Below are 16,384 nucleotides of genomic sequence, written 5' to 3' on the forward strand. Positions count from 1 at the left end.
ATTTTGCAGATAACAAAAAGAGGTATAGAGGATAAAAAGACTTCTTCAATGATCCTCTGAAGGTCTGGGATTCAAGCCCAGATTACATGTAACAACCAAGTTTTTTCAGATCCAATGTGGTATTATATTCATTAACTCATACTTAAATTCATAGCATTGTTTAACATCAACAGGGGTATTAACTTTCTCAAGATATGCATGTAATTTATTGCTGAATAATACCATCATAAGAACTGTTACATTCTTTCCCTTTTTATTGTGAATTAGCCTTGCATTTAGCCTCATTTCATTTATCTATATTATAAATAAATATAATATGATGGAAAGTTTAATTGATTAGAAAAAAGTCATTTTACGTTGCTCATGCCAGCATTTTACTAGGATATTAAAGTCTTCCCACAGTTTACAGGGTGTTAAGTGGAGAAATTCATGAAGAAAAGATAATACTGCAATACTCACTAGCCAGAAAAAAAATAAATAAAAAAATTAAAAATTGCCCCTCAAGTACTAAAATTATTGGATGGATAGAGAAGATCTAGTATTGTCTCTTCCCTTTTCTAAAAAAACAAACAACCAAACCAAAACAAACAACAAAACAACCAACCTTAAAAGTAATCTTGAGCCTATTTCCAGATGTCAGTGAAGCAAGTCTCACCCAACTACTGGAGCACTCCCTGCTTAGACAAATTAATAATGGAGGTGCTTTAGAAATCAATTTCTAATAAAATATAATGGTATCTCTCTAAATGAAGGACTTGCTGTGCACAGCTGTTCTTGTGTTAACCATTAATGACAAGCAATAGTATTGCAGCCACAATATTGAACTTTCCAGAGAAAGTCATTACTGAAGCAGATACTAAGAGACTGGAAAGCCTAAAAAATCTATACAAAATGAATCAAAGATCTTGAAAAACAAAGAACTTCACGGGGTTTTTTTGCAGGTTTTATACTTTATAGCTGTCAATTCCTGTTAATAAGTCAACATTTAAAGGAAACTTCAGAGTAAAAAAAAACAACAAAAAAACAACAAACCCCAAAACTAAAACACTTTCCCAGTGATGTAGCTATGTAGCTTATAAATTATCAATTACTGCAGTTAGCATGAAAGTTGGATAGTTCTACATCTTGCATTGAAAGAAGCCTCTTTGAATGTTATTCACTTCCTTTTTTGGTTAATATCAGAGAGGAAAGAACATGAGCTGACATGATTCCCATACTCATTATATGGGAAATCTTACAATATTTTATTTGTGGCTCATTTTGCAAAACCAACGTCCTGAGTGTTGTAGTTGTGAATGCAGATCCACCCATTTACAGGATAATGCATTATTTCTTGTGAGTTCATGAAATTGCAGCCAGCAGCCCACCATACCTTCATGCTGAAGTTCCTACCATCTTCGTGTTTTTATAATACAAATTGAAGTCTCCTGAATTTGCTTTTAGGGGAGGAAAACACCAAGGCCAAAAAGCAAATGAATAAAACCATCTCCTCAAGCTGTAGGGATACTCCAGCCTCCTTCAAAGGAATGGTCATTAGTACAGGAGAAAACAATTTGAGAAATACTTTTATTAAGGATTAAATTCAGTTCATATATGTAGAACAGAAATATTTGCCTCTGAACTGGGATAACTCAGAGCCATTTGAGAGTTCAGTTTTAAGTTGCAGACTTCAGTATGTGTTACAGGCTCAGATCACTTGAAGTTCTTTTGGCATATTGGGATCAATAAAACAATGGATTTTTTTGCTCTTGTATAAAACTCATTGCTGACCTGATTTGGGATGAAACTAAGCCCAGTATTGCCCACAACCACATAGGTAATACCTTGTGAAAAAACGGTGAGATTATTATCCTCTCTTTTCTGTATGGTGATGGTGCTATAAAAGCTAGAGAGGACACTGTTCAGAGCTGTCTATGTTAGACACATTTGACCTGAGAATAATTTGAGCTCTGAGCAATTTTAAGTCATTATCTCAGTAAAACAGTTAAGAACCAGTTGCATTCAGTCTTGACTGAACATCTTGTGTGGTGGCAGGGGGTTGGCCGGGAACAATCTCTTGTCTCAAGAAAGATGATTTTATTCCAAGGCATCATTACAATATAAATACCCTGATTTTTAAGTACAGAGGTACAAAACACTTTGGGATTATTGATGTTAGGGATTATTAAAGCTATGTCTATTATTATTAACTACCATACCTCACTAGATTCACCTTTTACTGAAAGAAAACTTGAGTGATTCAGCAAAGGTGCTACTACCACACCAGAATTCACATGACTTTTCCAAGGGTTTTGATATGTTCCTGCATAGTGTCCTTCTGGACAAACTAACCTGTTATGGCCTTGACAAGCAGTCTGTGTGGTAGTTGGGGAACTGGCTGATGGACCATACCCAGAGGGTGATAGTTCCTCCTCAAACTGTCAACAGCTCACAAGTGGGGTCCCCTGGGGATTGACATTGGGCCCAATGCTGTTTAACATCTTCATAAGTGACCTGGATGTTGGGATCAAGAGCACTGTGATGAAGTTTGCTGATGACACCAAGATGCTTGGAGAGGATGACACTCCAGAAGGGAGAGCCACCCTACAGGATGATGTACACAGGCTGGAGGAGTGAGCTAGCAGGAACCTTATGAAGTTCAACAGAGAGAAGTGTGAAGTTTTGCGCCTGGTAACACATAACCCAGGAGTGCAGTTCAGACTGGGATCCACCTGGCTGGAGAGCAGCTCTGTGCAAAGGGACCTGGGGATCTTGGTGGATAACAGGCTCAACATAAGTGAACAGTGTGCTGCAGCAGCAATGAAAGCCAACAGGATGCTGGGCTGCATCAACAAGGGTATCACCAGCAGAGACAGAGAAGTTATCATCCCACTCTACTCAGTGCTTAACAGACCACACCTGGAGTATTGCGTAGAGTTTTGGTCCCTGCTCTAGGGGGATGTGAACAGGCTGGAGAGGGTCCAGAGCAGGGCCTCAAGGACTGGAGGACCTGCCACATGAGGAGAGGCTGAGAAAACTGGGTTTGTTCAGCCTTGAGAAGAGAAGGCTTAGGAGAGACCTTAATACAATGTTCCAGTACTTAAAGGGTGGCTACCAAGAAGATGAGACTCCCTATTTACAAGGAGTCACATGGAAAAGACAAAGGGTAATGGGCACAGGTTGTTCTGAGGAGATTCTGATTGGACACAAGAGGTAAATTTTTCATGATGTCTCCCAAGGGAAGTGTTAGATTCCCCAACATTGACCAGTTTTAAGTCTCAGCTTGACAGGGTGCTAAACAATCCAATAAACTATAATATTACTGAAAAATGTTGGATCCTTGAGGTCCCTTCCAACCTGACATTCTATGATTCTGTGACTTCTTTCTGAGCAGTAAACTGAGGTACACCTCATTTCCCAACTAGCAAAGGCTATCACAAACCTCAATGAAGTTGGGAGGTTTTTTGTGTAAGTTCACTAAAAGATGAGAAGAAATACAAAATTAAACTAAATACAAAGTATAAACTGTAACTTGCATCTTTGTTCCATCTGAGGAAGACTCTACTGAATCTGGCAGAGGGAACTGAATAGTCTGTGTTAATGGATCTTTTGAATATCCACATGAATGTTTATCTGAGACATAACAAGGTAAAAACCAACTTTAATGTCTAGCCCCATAAATACTATATTGAAGCTGACCACCTAGTAAGCCTTTGAAATGGAAAAGTAAGAAGTTTGTGTCAGAATAAGATGATGCTGTCTGGGACTTGATAATTGGCATTTGTTACCTGTCTTGCTATCAGCCTTTAGTCTCTTTCCCCAAATGTGTTACAGGGATGTAAAGCTGTTAATTATTAATCTGTGCTTCTCTGTTCAATGCACATGCATACCCAAGCAGTAGAGTAGGACAGATGTGAGATCTTATTCAACATGTCTTACAGGAAGGCCTCCCTCATGACACTCCCCTTTGTCTCTGGAATAATTTAATGAATGAAATTAAATACATTAATTTAAAAATGGGCAGAGGTAGCCAGGGTTTCCCTTTCCTTAATAATACTTTCATTTAGGCTGTAGTGTGTGACCACCTCTGTAATGCATGAATTGATTTTGCATGTAATCAACAAAAAAGGATTTCCACCCTACTTGTGCAGAAATAACAGAAGAATACACCTTACTCTTGCTTGAAATATAGCCAGGCCTGTATCTCCATAATGCAAACAGCAGAAGTTGGAGGTATATCAAATCAAATGAATAATTCATAAAATACCAAAACTAACCATATGCCAAAATCACCAAAGGAGAACATGACTGAAGCTTAATGTATGCAACAGAGAAATCTGTAGTATTGATATAGTTCAAGATATTAGTGTGCAACAATGAAACGCAGTCACGCTGGTGTCTTCAAGATGTTTGGTGAACCAGGTTCCAAGGCATCTGATTAAAATACATGTTTTAAACAGTAGGTTGTACAAAGAGAGCTGTAAATCTGAAAATCCTTTTTAGGTTTTGTGGGGGTTTTTTTAGGAAAATGTGTAATAATTTTTTTCTGTATTTTGTTTTGCTTTCATCTTAGACCATATAATGACTTTTGTCAGTAAGATGGAAAGCAGTTTCCCCAAATGGCTTTGTAGCATTCTCTGTATATGGACAAAGGCAACACATCTTTTTAAGTCGTCTCCATCTTCTCATTATTTCCTGGACAATTATAAATGTATAATTATTTATTTTTACATACAGGATATGCAAAAATTATTTTTAAAGTGATTTTTAAAAAAGATTAAATCAGGGTAAATTAAAATTGGATCACTGGAGATCAAATATCCTAAGAGAATTTCGGTTTCCTAGTAATAGCAACTTCAATAAGATCCTTAAATACTCAGAACATTGCCAAACCCAGTGAATAGATTTAGACCATTCAAGGCCCTCTAAAATCAAAAGTGTTAATCCAGAGAGAGCTTAGGATGAATGGGTAATTTAGTCATGTTAATTCTCAGTGTTGAAGAGAGAATTCAGCCCTTCTTTGGTGTGAATTAAATTCTAGATACTGAAGGCTGAGTCCTTACTTATGGTTAGCCATGCAGAGGCTTACCACCAGGTTATGTAAACTGTTGTAGAAAACATCATAAATATCAATAGAAGTAGTTTTCCCACTAAACATTATATTTCTTAACTACTATTTGTATCCTTTGGCTCCCATAATTATCTGATGAAAAAATTTGCAGTCACATCATAAATTCAGAAAAATGCATCACATGTAACATGTATGTGCTTGTTGCATTTGTTTCAACAGAAGGTAATATATTAATTAAGAAAAATAAACTTTTTTTGACATGTAGCACAGAAAATACAGATTAAACAACATGGTAATTAATACAGTTTTTAAAGACCTTCTCCAGATGTCTGTGAACCTGCTGACAGTCTTTCCAGGATAGTGAATACTGAAAGGGCCAAGTTAGTGAAAGAGAAGAAGTTTAGCTCTTCTGTTTTCCACTCAGTCTAACTTCCAAAATGAAAAAAACAGTGTTACCATTCACAGTAACCTCCAAAAAGATTAGATAGGCTGTAAGTAGTGTGCTGAGTGCTTTATTCACGTTTCTTTGGTGTTTAACTGGACCATTGTAATAGTTTGTCATCTAGTTCTGGTGCTTGTTGTGCTTTTTAGCTCACTGATACAGATATAGTTAGAAAGGGACAGTCTGATCTCTTGCAATCCAGGAAATTGCTTTAAGACTATAGTAGAACTGAGTGCATGGCTCAGTTGCTCAAGTCTTAGCAGAAGGACCTCCTCTGAAGAGTGATTTAAGAAGATTGTCTTCAGATCCTTTGGTTTACTCTGTCTCAACCAGAAGTTTTGAGCATTCTCTCCATACAGAGAGGGGGAGAAAAGACAATAATAAGTGTTCTGGTTTGTATTCCAGTTAAAAAAAACCCACAAAACAGCTTCTGTTATGTGTAGCAATTTTGTGCTTTTGGAAATATTGGGGAAAGTTTCAGGCTTTTCAAATTTTATTATTTGATGTTCTGTTAATTTTTCTGAAAGATTTGCCTCACTACATTTGGTCTAAAGGGCCCAATTCTGAAGTACGTTCTGTCTAGGCAACTGATGTTGAACTCAAGGAAGTTATGTGCTTACCTGTCAGGTAGCATTACATTAACATATATTTGTAGCTCTGAAGTCTTGCAGAAAAATGTAGCTGAATTATTTCTTCTATTAACTTCCGTTGCACAGACAAAATTTAATCCTAACCCCTATTTCTGTAAAATTTAGTTCAGAACTTTAAAAAGTTAGATTATAGTTCAAAATAGAATATGAAATTACACTATCATCTTCTTGAAGGATACAATATCAGATAAATTGTACCTAAATGTTCATGTGATGATTTTCAGTAGATAATTTTTGTTAGCTGTGGAGCTAGTCTGTTATTTAGCAAGCCTTTAGAAAATTGATTCAATTTTTAAATGAATACCTATGTCAGTATCCACTGTTACTGAAGAATATGATTATACTAAAACCACTCTTTTTCAGGTCCTGTGTTCAAATTCCCCTTGAAACACCATCCATTTGCTTTGGAGAATGCAGTTAAGGCTTTGGACGTATCTTTTATATAAAAAATAAGAAAAAAAGGTTTTCATTCAGAAACTGCTGAAATGTATTGTTACACTAGCAGTGCAAATTATATTTTATCTGTTGTTTTAAAATAAAGCTAGATGCATACATTAGATAATTCTCTGTTTATGAAGATGGTCCAAGATACTGGTTGATTAAGAGGGACAGATTTCATAAGGCATAGCTTCACATTGAATGTCACTGGAAATACCGAAAGTTTGGGGAAATATATAGCAGTGCTATTTTACCTAAACCACTCATAATACAAACTGAAATTAGTACATGGGATGCAGATTTTTTCAAGTCTTGGGGAATTTTTTTCAAGGATGGGATTCGAATGCATAGGTTCGTCTGGAAGGGCACAAACACTCCATGATCAAACACGTGCTAACCATGGCTTCAGGCTCATAAAATGCTACTGAATTTAACCTGTGCATACCTACACAATTATACTTAAAGTAGAGATCTCTCATGTACCATATAAAAATCTAAAAAAATCTGCTCTCTCATTTCTGGGAATTTCAAAGACCTTTATCACCTCACACCACAAAGAACCTGTCAGGTGGTCTAGTGTGAGATAATAGACAATACTAGTGTAGAGTTTGAGGTTCTTCAAGGTGTGCAACAATACAACAATATATGGTGCTTTCTGTGGCTGATAAATATATATTGATAAATATCCTGTGGGTTATGGTCAATTTATATGTTCTGGTAACTGGTGTGCTGATTCGGGTTATGGTCTCTTAGGAAAGAGTTCATTTAGTAAAATCAAAACCAGGCAGCTGCTCTGGGATGGTGGCTTCTTTTATATTCATGGATAGGGATGTAATAATTCTTCCCATTTGTCTTATATAAATGCTTTTTGAGGAAGAATCCTGGAGCTGCCTATATATATATTTTTTTTTATTTCCTAGAGCAAAAAGCAACCAACATAAGGAAATAGCTCATCCAGTGGTGTTGGCATACAGTGAGAGGGCAAATTGCAGAACATTATTTCATTTCATGTAACTTTTCACATTTTTATTTGTGTTCATTAAGCTGTCAACTGTCTTTGAAAGGTTAATTTTGTTTTTCAGCAAGGAAAGGATGCCTAGCCTTGCTGAAAATTAGCATAAAGCTTAGTTAATGCTTACTAAAGATTATTCATCTTAGCATTTTCTTCACAGATATATGAATGTTTCCATCTCGTTTTATTAAAATATGACACTTTCATGTTACTCTTCTAATTTTTATTTTTAGGTAAAGCTGTCCTGGGTCAGCATATAATGTTTTAGATGCATAACTGAGCTATAAATCAGTAGAGTATTACTGTTTACAACATTAATTGACTTAGAACTGTTGTGTTGTTCTGTGTTTTGTTGTTGTGTTGTTTTGTTGTTTTTTTTTTTATTTCAATTAACTACTTTCTTGTAAAAAAAAAGTTATTTTTTATTCTAAAACACTTTGGTTGAAATTCTGGTTATATTCAAGTCAGTGGTCAGTTATAATCAGTAACTTTTTTCAGCACTATTTGGTCCTTTAAACTTTTTATCTATGTATCGTTTCATTGCAATATGTTGTATGTTCATCTATATGGGGGTATCTAGGTATTTCAAAAACAGATTGTGCAAACACAGACAGTTTTTCTCCCTAGCAAATATTTGTATTTATATAATACAAAGCCTGTGATATTGACTCATTATACTGTTGCATTTAAAATAATTAAGAGAAAGTTTTAATTTAATCTATTATGTTTGTTTTTTTTTCCTTTTCAGCTTCCCCATGGGTAGATAAAAGTCGAACACCAAACAAAATAGATCTGTATGATGTTCGCAGAAGACCATGGTAAGGTTTCATTAAAGGACTGATTTATATATGTCACTTGCTTTCTAGATATGATCGTAACGACAAATTTATCTGATTAATTATGTCTAATAGTCCTTACTTTTAGATACTGCCGTTTCCTTAAAAAAAATAAATCAGTTAATTCTTCTGAATAAACTATTTTCAAAGCATACTACTTGTTATGCAATACCCACTAGAGTGCATGATACTGTTGAATTACATGGACCTCTTAGTAAGAGAATAACTGTCAAATAGGTAAATGGCAATTTAACACTTTGATTTTGTGCAAAAATCAAGGGTAATTCAGATTGTTAAACTGAGCTATTCTTCAAGACTTCAGAGTGTTTAAAAATATATCTCAATGGTTTAGATCAGCAAAAGAAAAAAAAATCACTAGATTGATAAAAGGCAAGAGAACAATGGGATTATTTCTCACGGTGTTGTTTATTTTTTCTTTAAACCTCTGAAGGCATAATGCATATATGATGCATATGCCATAATGATACTTGGATTCATACTAGTTTAATATATTATTTCAAAGGATTATTATTTTTTTTGCTAAAATGGGATGATGCAAAAATTTGTGTCATCAAAATCTTTATCTCTGAAATAGCATTTATGTTTTTCAGTTATCAACATGTAAAAATAGTGAATTTTAATTAGTATGTCCTACCTCCAGACTTCCCTAATGTGGTTTAGACTAGTTTATCTAGCAGACGCAGCAAGAGACAAAATGATAGTGCATTGTTTACTAGCTGCAATAGCAGGATGGTGTTGGCTCAGCTAGATTTAGCTTATAGATTGCAGAATATTCCATCACACACCACAAATGTGCTTTCAAATGTATGTAATTCATACCCCTTATTTATTTCAGGTATATCCAAGGAGCTGCATCTCCCAAAGACATGCTAATTTTAGTTGATGCGTAAGTGCTTGTTGTCATGATATTGACATTAGAGGGCTAAAAGTACTTCAATATATTGAACAAATCTCTGTATGCTGAAAAGTGGAGAGAAGGTTAGACAGTCCTCACATGCAAGGATTAAAAATTTTAGTATAAGCAAAATAAATACACAGTAAAAAAATAATTCAAAAAGGCCCAAACCAAAACTTAAAGTTATTTAAGCTGTGGCCATTTTTTTTTTATTTTTTTTTAATTACTTTTATATCATTCTAATTTCAGCTTAATTACTGAAGTAATCAACTGAAAATTTCTCATGTGCATGCCAAGATTTGTTGCAAAACACAAATCCTAAACCAAATTGCTAGAAGCATTCCAGTAGATTCAGTCATGATATCATGTGTACAGACTCTGAATGTTTTACTGCACATATTTTAAAAGTGCCAAATTTGGTTACTGTAAGACAATTATTGAAAGTCATTAAAGAAATTAATAAAAACCCTTTGCCTTGGCAAGGATTCTTTGTTTAGTTACTGTTGAGGGATTGAAGCAAACATTGTATCTGATGTGTCAAACAGATTACTTTATGCTGAAAAATTTCTCAGTAAGAGAATTTGCAATTAATATTTTAAAATGAGGTTAAGTGCTTTCATATCAGTGGTGAGTTTTATCAACATTTGTAATTTCTTCACTTCAGCTTATGTTTTGCCTTGAATAAAACAAGCTGTCTTTTTTATATATATGAAAATCTAAAGCTGTAATTCTGTGTGTAGCAGTATAAAATGCTTAGATAATGCATTGGTTGAAGATGCCAAACTCTCAGATTTCTTGGAATAAAAATGAGGAAATAATGTACCAATATAAGTTAATCTGAGCCACAGAACTGGGGCTTTCAATACCAGGTTTTGATTTAGTTTTTTTTGTTACAATAATGTGATAACACAAATTATTAGTTGGAGCATTCCGAAAAATTATGAACAATTTTAGTGTGAAAGTCAGTGACAGTGCTGGTTGGTGCTTTGTATTTTCTTTCTATGTTTTAAATAAAATTATTAAACTCAATTTTTCTGTTATCTTGTTGATTTCTGTTAGGAGCGGGAGTGTCAGTGGGCTGACACTGAAGCTGATACGCACTTCGGTCATTGAGATGTTGGAGACCTTGTCTGATGATGACTTTGTGAATGTAGTCTCAGTGAGTATCTGTTTTTAGCACAAAGTTTGTATTGTCAGCAAAGCCATAAGCAAACTATTTTCAATGCCAGATATGAGATACTTGAATTTTAAGCTGCTGAGAGACTTAAAATATAGTGGAAAATACCACATTTGGCTTAGTGGGGTTTTTGTAAGGTGTAATGCAAGTCCTAGGTTTGTTGCTATCTGTACATTTGAGAGAAGGACAAAAGTCAGGTAAACAAATTTATCTGTAGTCAAATTCTCATTTTCAATATATTATTCTTATCTGTGTTGCAAAACTTCTATTTGATTGGTATATGCAAATTCTCTTGAAATAATTAGTAGTTCCTAGGTTTTATATTGTGGTGTGAGATAAAATGATACAGAGAAGGTAGGAATAAGTTCCTTCTTCCAAGCAGCAGGCATTTGGGTTCCTTGTGTTAGTTGATGCATGATAATGAAAGCCACACATCTGACCTGCCAAAGAGCTGCTCCTGAGAAGTTCTACAGTTAGCAAGGTGATGGGTAGCAAAGCAAAAGAGGGGAGAATACATGCAGGAGCTTAAAAAGGCACATAATGTATGCATACAGAGACAGCATATGTGGTGTGCAGGTCGAGAGGGCTGCTATGAGGGTAGGATTATAAAGACTGCCAAAAGGACATGCTGACTTTTTCAGGACTGACATCTTTTAGAACATGATTGAAAACTTTAGTACTACATGCAATTACTACACTTCGCACTTAGCTACTAGCCTTAGAAATTCTGTTTTATTATAATAGAGTTTTTAAATAGTTCTTTAAAATAGGTCTTGGGGTTCTTTTCAATGTCAATTTGGTCTTTCTAATACTTGCCTCAAAATTAAAGTACAAATCTCTGGTTTTCAAGAAAGCTAAAGGCAAAACAAAAATAGATTTGCAGAAGGGGAAGATGGTATGGACAACTTTCAGTTTTCAGACTGATACTTTGGATGTCATACTCTAGCCTTGGGCAAGGCTTTTTTTGGTTTTTATTAAGCTGTTGAACTGTAGAGCTTTGATACTAAAGATGTACAATGGGAACATTAACATACTCTTAATGACAAGAGACAGCCTGCAAGATGAGTAACTCTGGAATTATTTTGAAGGCAATTTTAAGGTTCTACAGATGTGTTGTAGCCAGCCTGCAGGGAGAAAGAGCTGAAATATCATTATCAGAAATCTTTTTGAACACCACTTATTGCTTTATCATTTGCTGTCAGTCTAGTTAGACTTTTAGCCAAGTGGTAGAGAGAAGCTTTTATTTGCAATAGCATTTCCTTGGTTAAAGTTTTTAATAGTGAATTTGACTGTTTTATTTAGTCTACACTGCAGTGAAAACAAAAAATTAAACTAATTTCTAAATTATTGCTGTTAAAGGAAATAAGCTATTCTGTAATGACATCAGAAAGCTGAAATCTTCTTGTTAGGTTTAACAAAATAGTTTCTTATCCTAAACTGCTGGAAATTGATTACTATGTTGAGTGGAGCTGTGCCAGTTTTTGAAAGATCTGGACCTCCAACTACCTCCTGATTTATGCAGCTTTCCAAACTCTTCCTTTCATTTACTCCCAGCTGACCAGAAGCAATATGTCTTAATGCTAAGCCTTCCTTAGAGTCAGGGTATTTTATTAGCTAATATTAAGTGTTATTCTAGCAAGGGCCAAAGGTTGTGATTTGTGTTAAAAAAAAGGGACAAGAAATCTTCGAATATTTTCTACACTACATTTTCCCAGTGGTTTGTAACTTGAAATACTTAAGGTCCTTCCTTCTTTGAATGAGGCATGCATCAGCTATTTGACTGCATAGCCAAAGAGGAGTTTTGGTTGTGCTGCATTCATCCTCAGAAGGCAGCAGTCACAGAAGTACACATAATAAAACATGGCATCTCTAAATCTTTTATAAAATGCTACTTGGTGTTGTGCATTTATGATTTAAATTACTGTATTAGATCCTTTCAGTATTGCAGTTACTTTTATAAAACCTGTATCTTTGTGTGTTTAGGTGATTGGAACTATGGGTGATATTGATATTCCATAGACAGGAAAAAAAATAGTTTTACTACTACAGGGGATTCTTTAAACTAGAGCAGTGAACATTTAAGTTTGGTCTTTTTTTAAAGGAATTTTCCTTTTTTTTTTTTTTTTTTTTTTTTTTTTTGAGTTTGCTCTTGTTTTCCACAGTCCAGCCAAAGCCTCAAACCAAATTAAGCAACAGTCATGACTCCATGTAAGGAGTTGATCTATTGCCACACTCATTATTATTTGTTCTTAGGCATTATTCACAAAAGCACATGCACAGACTGTGAAACAGTTTGACTCAGGATTGGCAGTATTCCTCTCTTATGAAGAAAGGCTGGGGACACCTTATAGCAACATTCCAGTACTTAGCGGGGGCCTATAAGAAAGACATGGACACACTGCTTAGCAGGGTCTGCAGTGATAGGACAAGAGGTATTGTTTTTAAACAAAAAGAGGGTAGATTAAAAATAGATATAGAGGAGTGTGTTTGTTGGGTTTTTTTCAGTGGGGGTGATGAAACATGAGCACAGGTTGCCCGAGAGGTGGTAGTTGCTCCATCCTTGGAAACATTCAAGGTGAGGTTGAACAGAACTCTGGGCAACCTGGTCTAGCTGAAGATGTCCATGCTCATTGCAGGGAGGTTGAACTAGATGATCTTTCAAGGTCACTTCCAACCCAAAACTTTCTATGATACCGTGATACACAGAAGATCATCGTTACTCTTCACAGGTTATTCCATAACAAAGAAGGCTTGTTTAGATCAAGTCTAATTCCAGTTCTTTCTTCATAAATCTAAACCCCAAAAGATCAACTAAAACATTTTGTTCTGGTTGAAAGAAATGTAAATTTATTCTATATGTTTCATGTTACTGCCTAACAACCTTTTCTCTTGAAGCATCCTTAGACATAATTGTCTAATTAAAAAGTCCAAAATGCTAGGTGTTACTTTGCAGTTAATACAATATTAACGGATGGATGTATGAATTCTAGTAATAAATGGAAGTTATCTACATTTTTCTTTCCCTCCTGGATCTTTTGGCCAAGAAAGCCACAATTGTTTTATGGATTGTTAGCTTTAATAACTATGGAGTGTTTCGTAATGAGATTTTGAGTTAACTAGAGAGCTGTTTTACTGCTAACCTCTGCCAAGATGTTGTCCCACAAAACCCATATGCATGATGATTCATGCTTACAACTGAGAGACATGGGTTTAGGCTCATGCTGATCACTTTTAGAAAGTGACAGGATGATTTAATCAACAGTGCCTGGTATATGGAGAAATCCTATGGAACAAAAATCTTAAAAGCAGTTGTGTTAAAATACATTAGTCCTACTGATTTAATATAGTTTTTGCATTTATTCCCAGTCAAAAGAGGTTGAATGAACTATTAAGTCATGTAAAGACTGCCAGAGGTTAATATGTCATTATTTCCTCTGGGATTTGCATTTTTCTTATCTGAAGTGCTGTGCTTTGTTGCATAAAGAAAACCTGCTGTTTGAAAGAGCTTAAATCTATGAATAATACAGCTGTTTTCCCACTAATCCAGTTATATGCTTTGATAGCAGTAAGTGGTAGATGATAGGGACAGCAATTCCATCCCAGCATGCTATGATTTAGTGTCTTGGTTTGAAATGTTGACACAGAGAGTATAATTTGTTTATGATTGTGAGTAGACTGCAGTTTACAGGAGAAATGTATTTCAACTTCAGATCTGTAGAGGTGGAGAAAACAACACAAAATAAAAACCTACCTTTCAGCAACAGATACATGAAATGTCAGGAGCTGTAGGACTGTTTAAAAATGTTTAGCCTTTGTAAAAATACAAACTAGTATTTACTGTTAGGAATTAGAAATTAAATGCTATGAGCATACTAGGGATAATAGAATCACACCCTGGAAAAACTGAAAGCTCATCTCCTGTTCTTTCTCAATTCTGCACCTGGACTAAAGTCAAAGGAAGGGAGATTTCTGGATGAATTAATTAGGAAGAAAAGCTATGCACCCAGCCTATTAAATGATTTTTGAGGATAAAAGCAATCTGTGGAAAATATATCCCTTTTCCCACTGATTTTTAATAGCCTCTTATTGTGTAATTCACACAGCTGTGGTTGCCAACCTGTTTATTTTGTCCCCTTTGCTCCCAAGTTAATACAAATGTTATGCCTTCCTAATTAAAATATTTATTGTATTCTAATGGAGGGGGGGGGAAGTTTCATAAAGAGCTGTTCATTTTATGAAAGCACACTTTTTTCTGTCTGTTGCATGTTCTTTCCTGAATTCTGCAGTTCAGATTGCACCACTATTCTCTTAAATACAGGGAAACGTTCCTTCCTTCTTGGAAGCACTTTCTTAAGCTTGTTTAAAAGCTTAATGAACATGGCATAGGGAGAACCTTAGCCTGGAGTCCTGTTGAAGGGAGGAGGGCGCTAGATTTTGCAATGAGGTAACCTGTTGTTCTTATGCTTTCTGTGCTATTTTTAGATTTGTATGAGTGTATTCATACAATTATTCAATTGACAAAAACTTTGAGGTGTTTGTTGTTTTGTTGTTTTTTTTTTAATTGACAGTTAGTTTCCATTATTTCTTCATTTTAAATTGTTTTTAGTGAACTTTAAATTTAATTGCATACTCCAGTAGACTAAGACATAAGCTTTTTTTCCCTGTGTTTTGAATTTTGACCCAGAAAATCTCAGTGGTGGTTATTTTTTTTTCTAAATAATATCACTATTTGAGGAAGAAATCAAACATGATAATGATAGCAGTGTGAGATACTGACAAAGAAGTAGTTGTGTGGGTGGATCTGGAGGGGGAGATAAAGACAACTCCTGTATTAAGGGGCTTGCCAACAGACTTGTTAGTGTACTTCAGTTCTTACCTTCTCATTCTCTGTAGTGGACAACATTAAGGGAAAAATATAAAGATGCATGCCATATTTTTCAATATTTCTCAAGTAAGCAAATTAAATTCCCACTGTAGATCTGCATAAACATCTCTTTTACTGATTTAGTTCTGGAGCATTTCAGGCAATGGATCACAGTAGCTCCAATTGAGTATGCACTCCTCAGCATCAGGGCTTTGTGAGGCAGTAAACAAATATACTTTATTCCCTGTTTTGGGGAGGTGGGTAGTTTTTTTTTGGTAGTCAATGAAAAGCAATATAAAGGGAAGTTTAGAGTTGAGTATTGAGTTAGCAACAACCCATCTATCTGATTGTATCATGACCTTGCAGTTCTTATTAAATTGAATGGCTCATTTTCAAGAAAAGGGGAAACAATGAGAGCTGGAGAGAAACACATCTTCATAGGAGAGTTCCTTGTGGAAAATCATTGGCATTCCTTAAGGAAAGGTCATTATCCTTCACTTTTCCTACTGAGGGACCATGTATTTTCATACAGGTATGTTTAGTAAGCCCTGTAGGTGCTGGGTTAAGCAAACCTCAAAGAAGTTAGGATCAAAACCTAGTATTCAATTTCTGAACTGCTAATAATTGCAGGCAGAGCTAGACTGTGTATCTAGGGAAATATATCTACGGGAAATAGATCTGGAGGGCATGTTTAGCATATGTTATGAAGGTGAGTATACTGCAAATAAAAATGGAGAAAATTTGGGAACTATGGAAACTCAGAATGATTAAAAAACTTGAAGTATTTATATTTGTAATTGATTAATCAGCATAGGAATGGAAGCAAGAAATGCAGTAGTATAAACAACTCCATAAAATGTTTGTCTGCCTGCAGAACTAGTTCTGTTTTGCTTTGTCTCTAAAGACTAAGACTAGAAAGGAGTCAATGACACAGTGTTGAAGAATTTCAGGTGGGGCTGAAGTGGATAGGAAGATTAGAGTGGGGAGGGTATTATATAA

At 35.2% G+C, this 16,384-nt stretch overlaps 1 protein-coding gene across 1 annotated transcript in view; it reads left to right on the forward strand.

The window, feature by feature from the left end:
* Positions 1–16,384, forward strand: part of CACNA2D1 (calcium channel, voltage-dependent, alpha 2/delta subunit 1) — a 151,733-nt gene that overhangs the window by 46,412 nt on the left and 88,937 nt on the right. The window contains exons 3-5 of the mRNA XM_010001804.1: positions 8,341–8,410; positions 9,285–9,335; positions 10,404–10,503. Of these exons, the coding sequence (XP_010000106.1) occupies positions 8,341–8,410; positions 9,285–9,335; positions 10,404–10,503 (221 nt within the window). The remainder of the gene's footprint in view (positions 1–8,340; positions 8,411–9,284; positions 9,336–10,403; positions 10,504–16,384) is intronic.

Source organism: Chaetura pelagica, unplaced genomic scaffold (assembly GCF_000747805.2).
Source record: "Chaetura pelagica isolate M959 unplaced genomic scaffold, ChaPel_1.0 scaffold137, whole genome shotgun sequence".
Taxonomy (NCBI): domain Eukaryota; kingdom Metazoa; phylum Chordata; class Aves; order Apodiformes; family Apodidae; genus Chaetura; species Chaetura pelagica.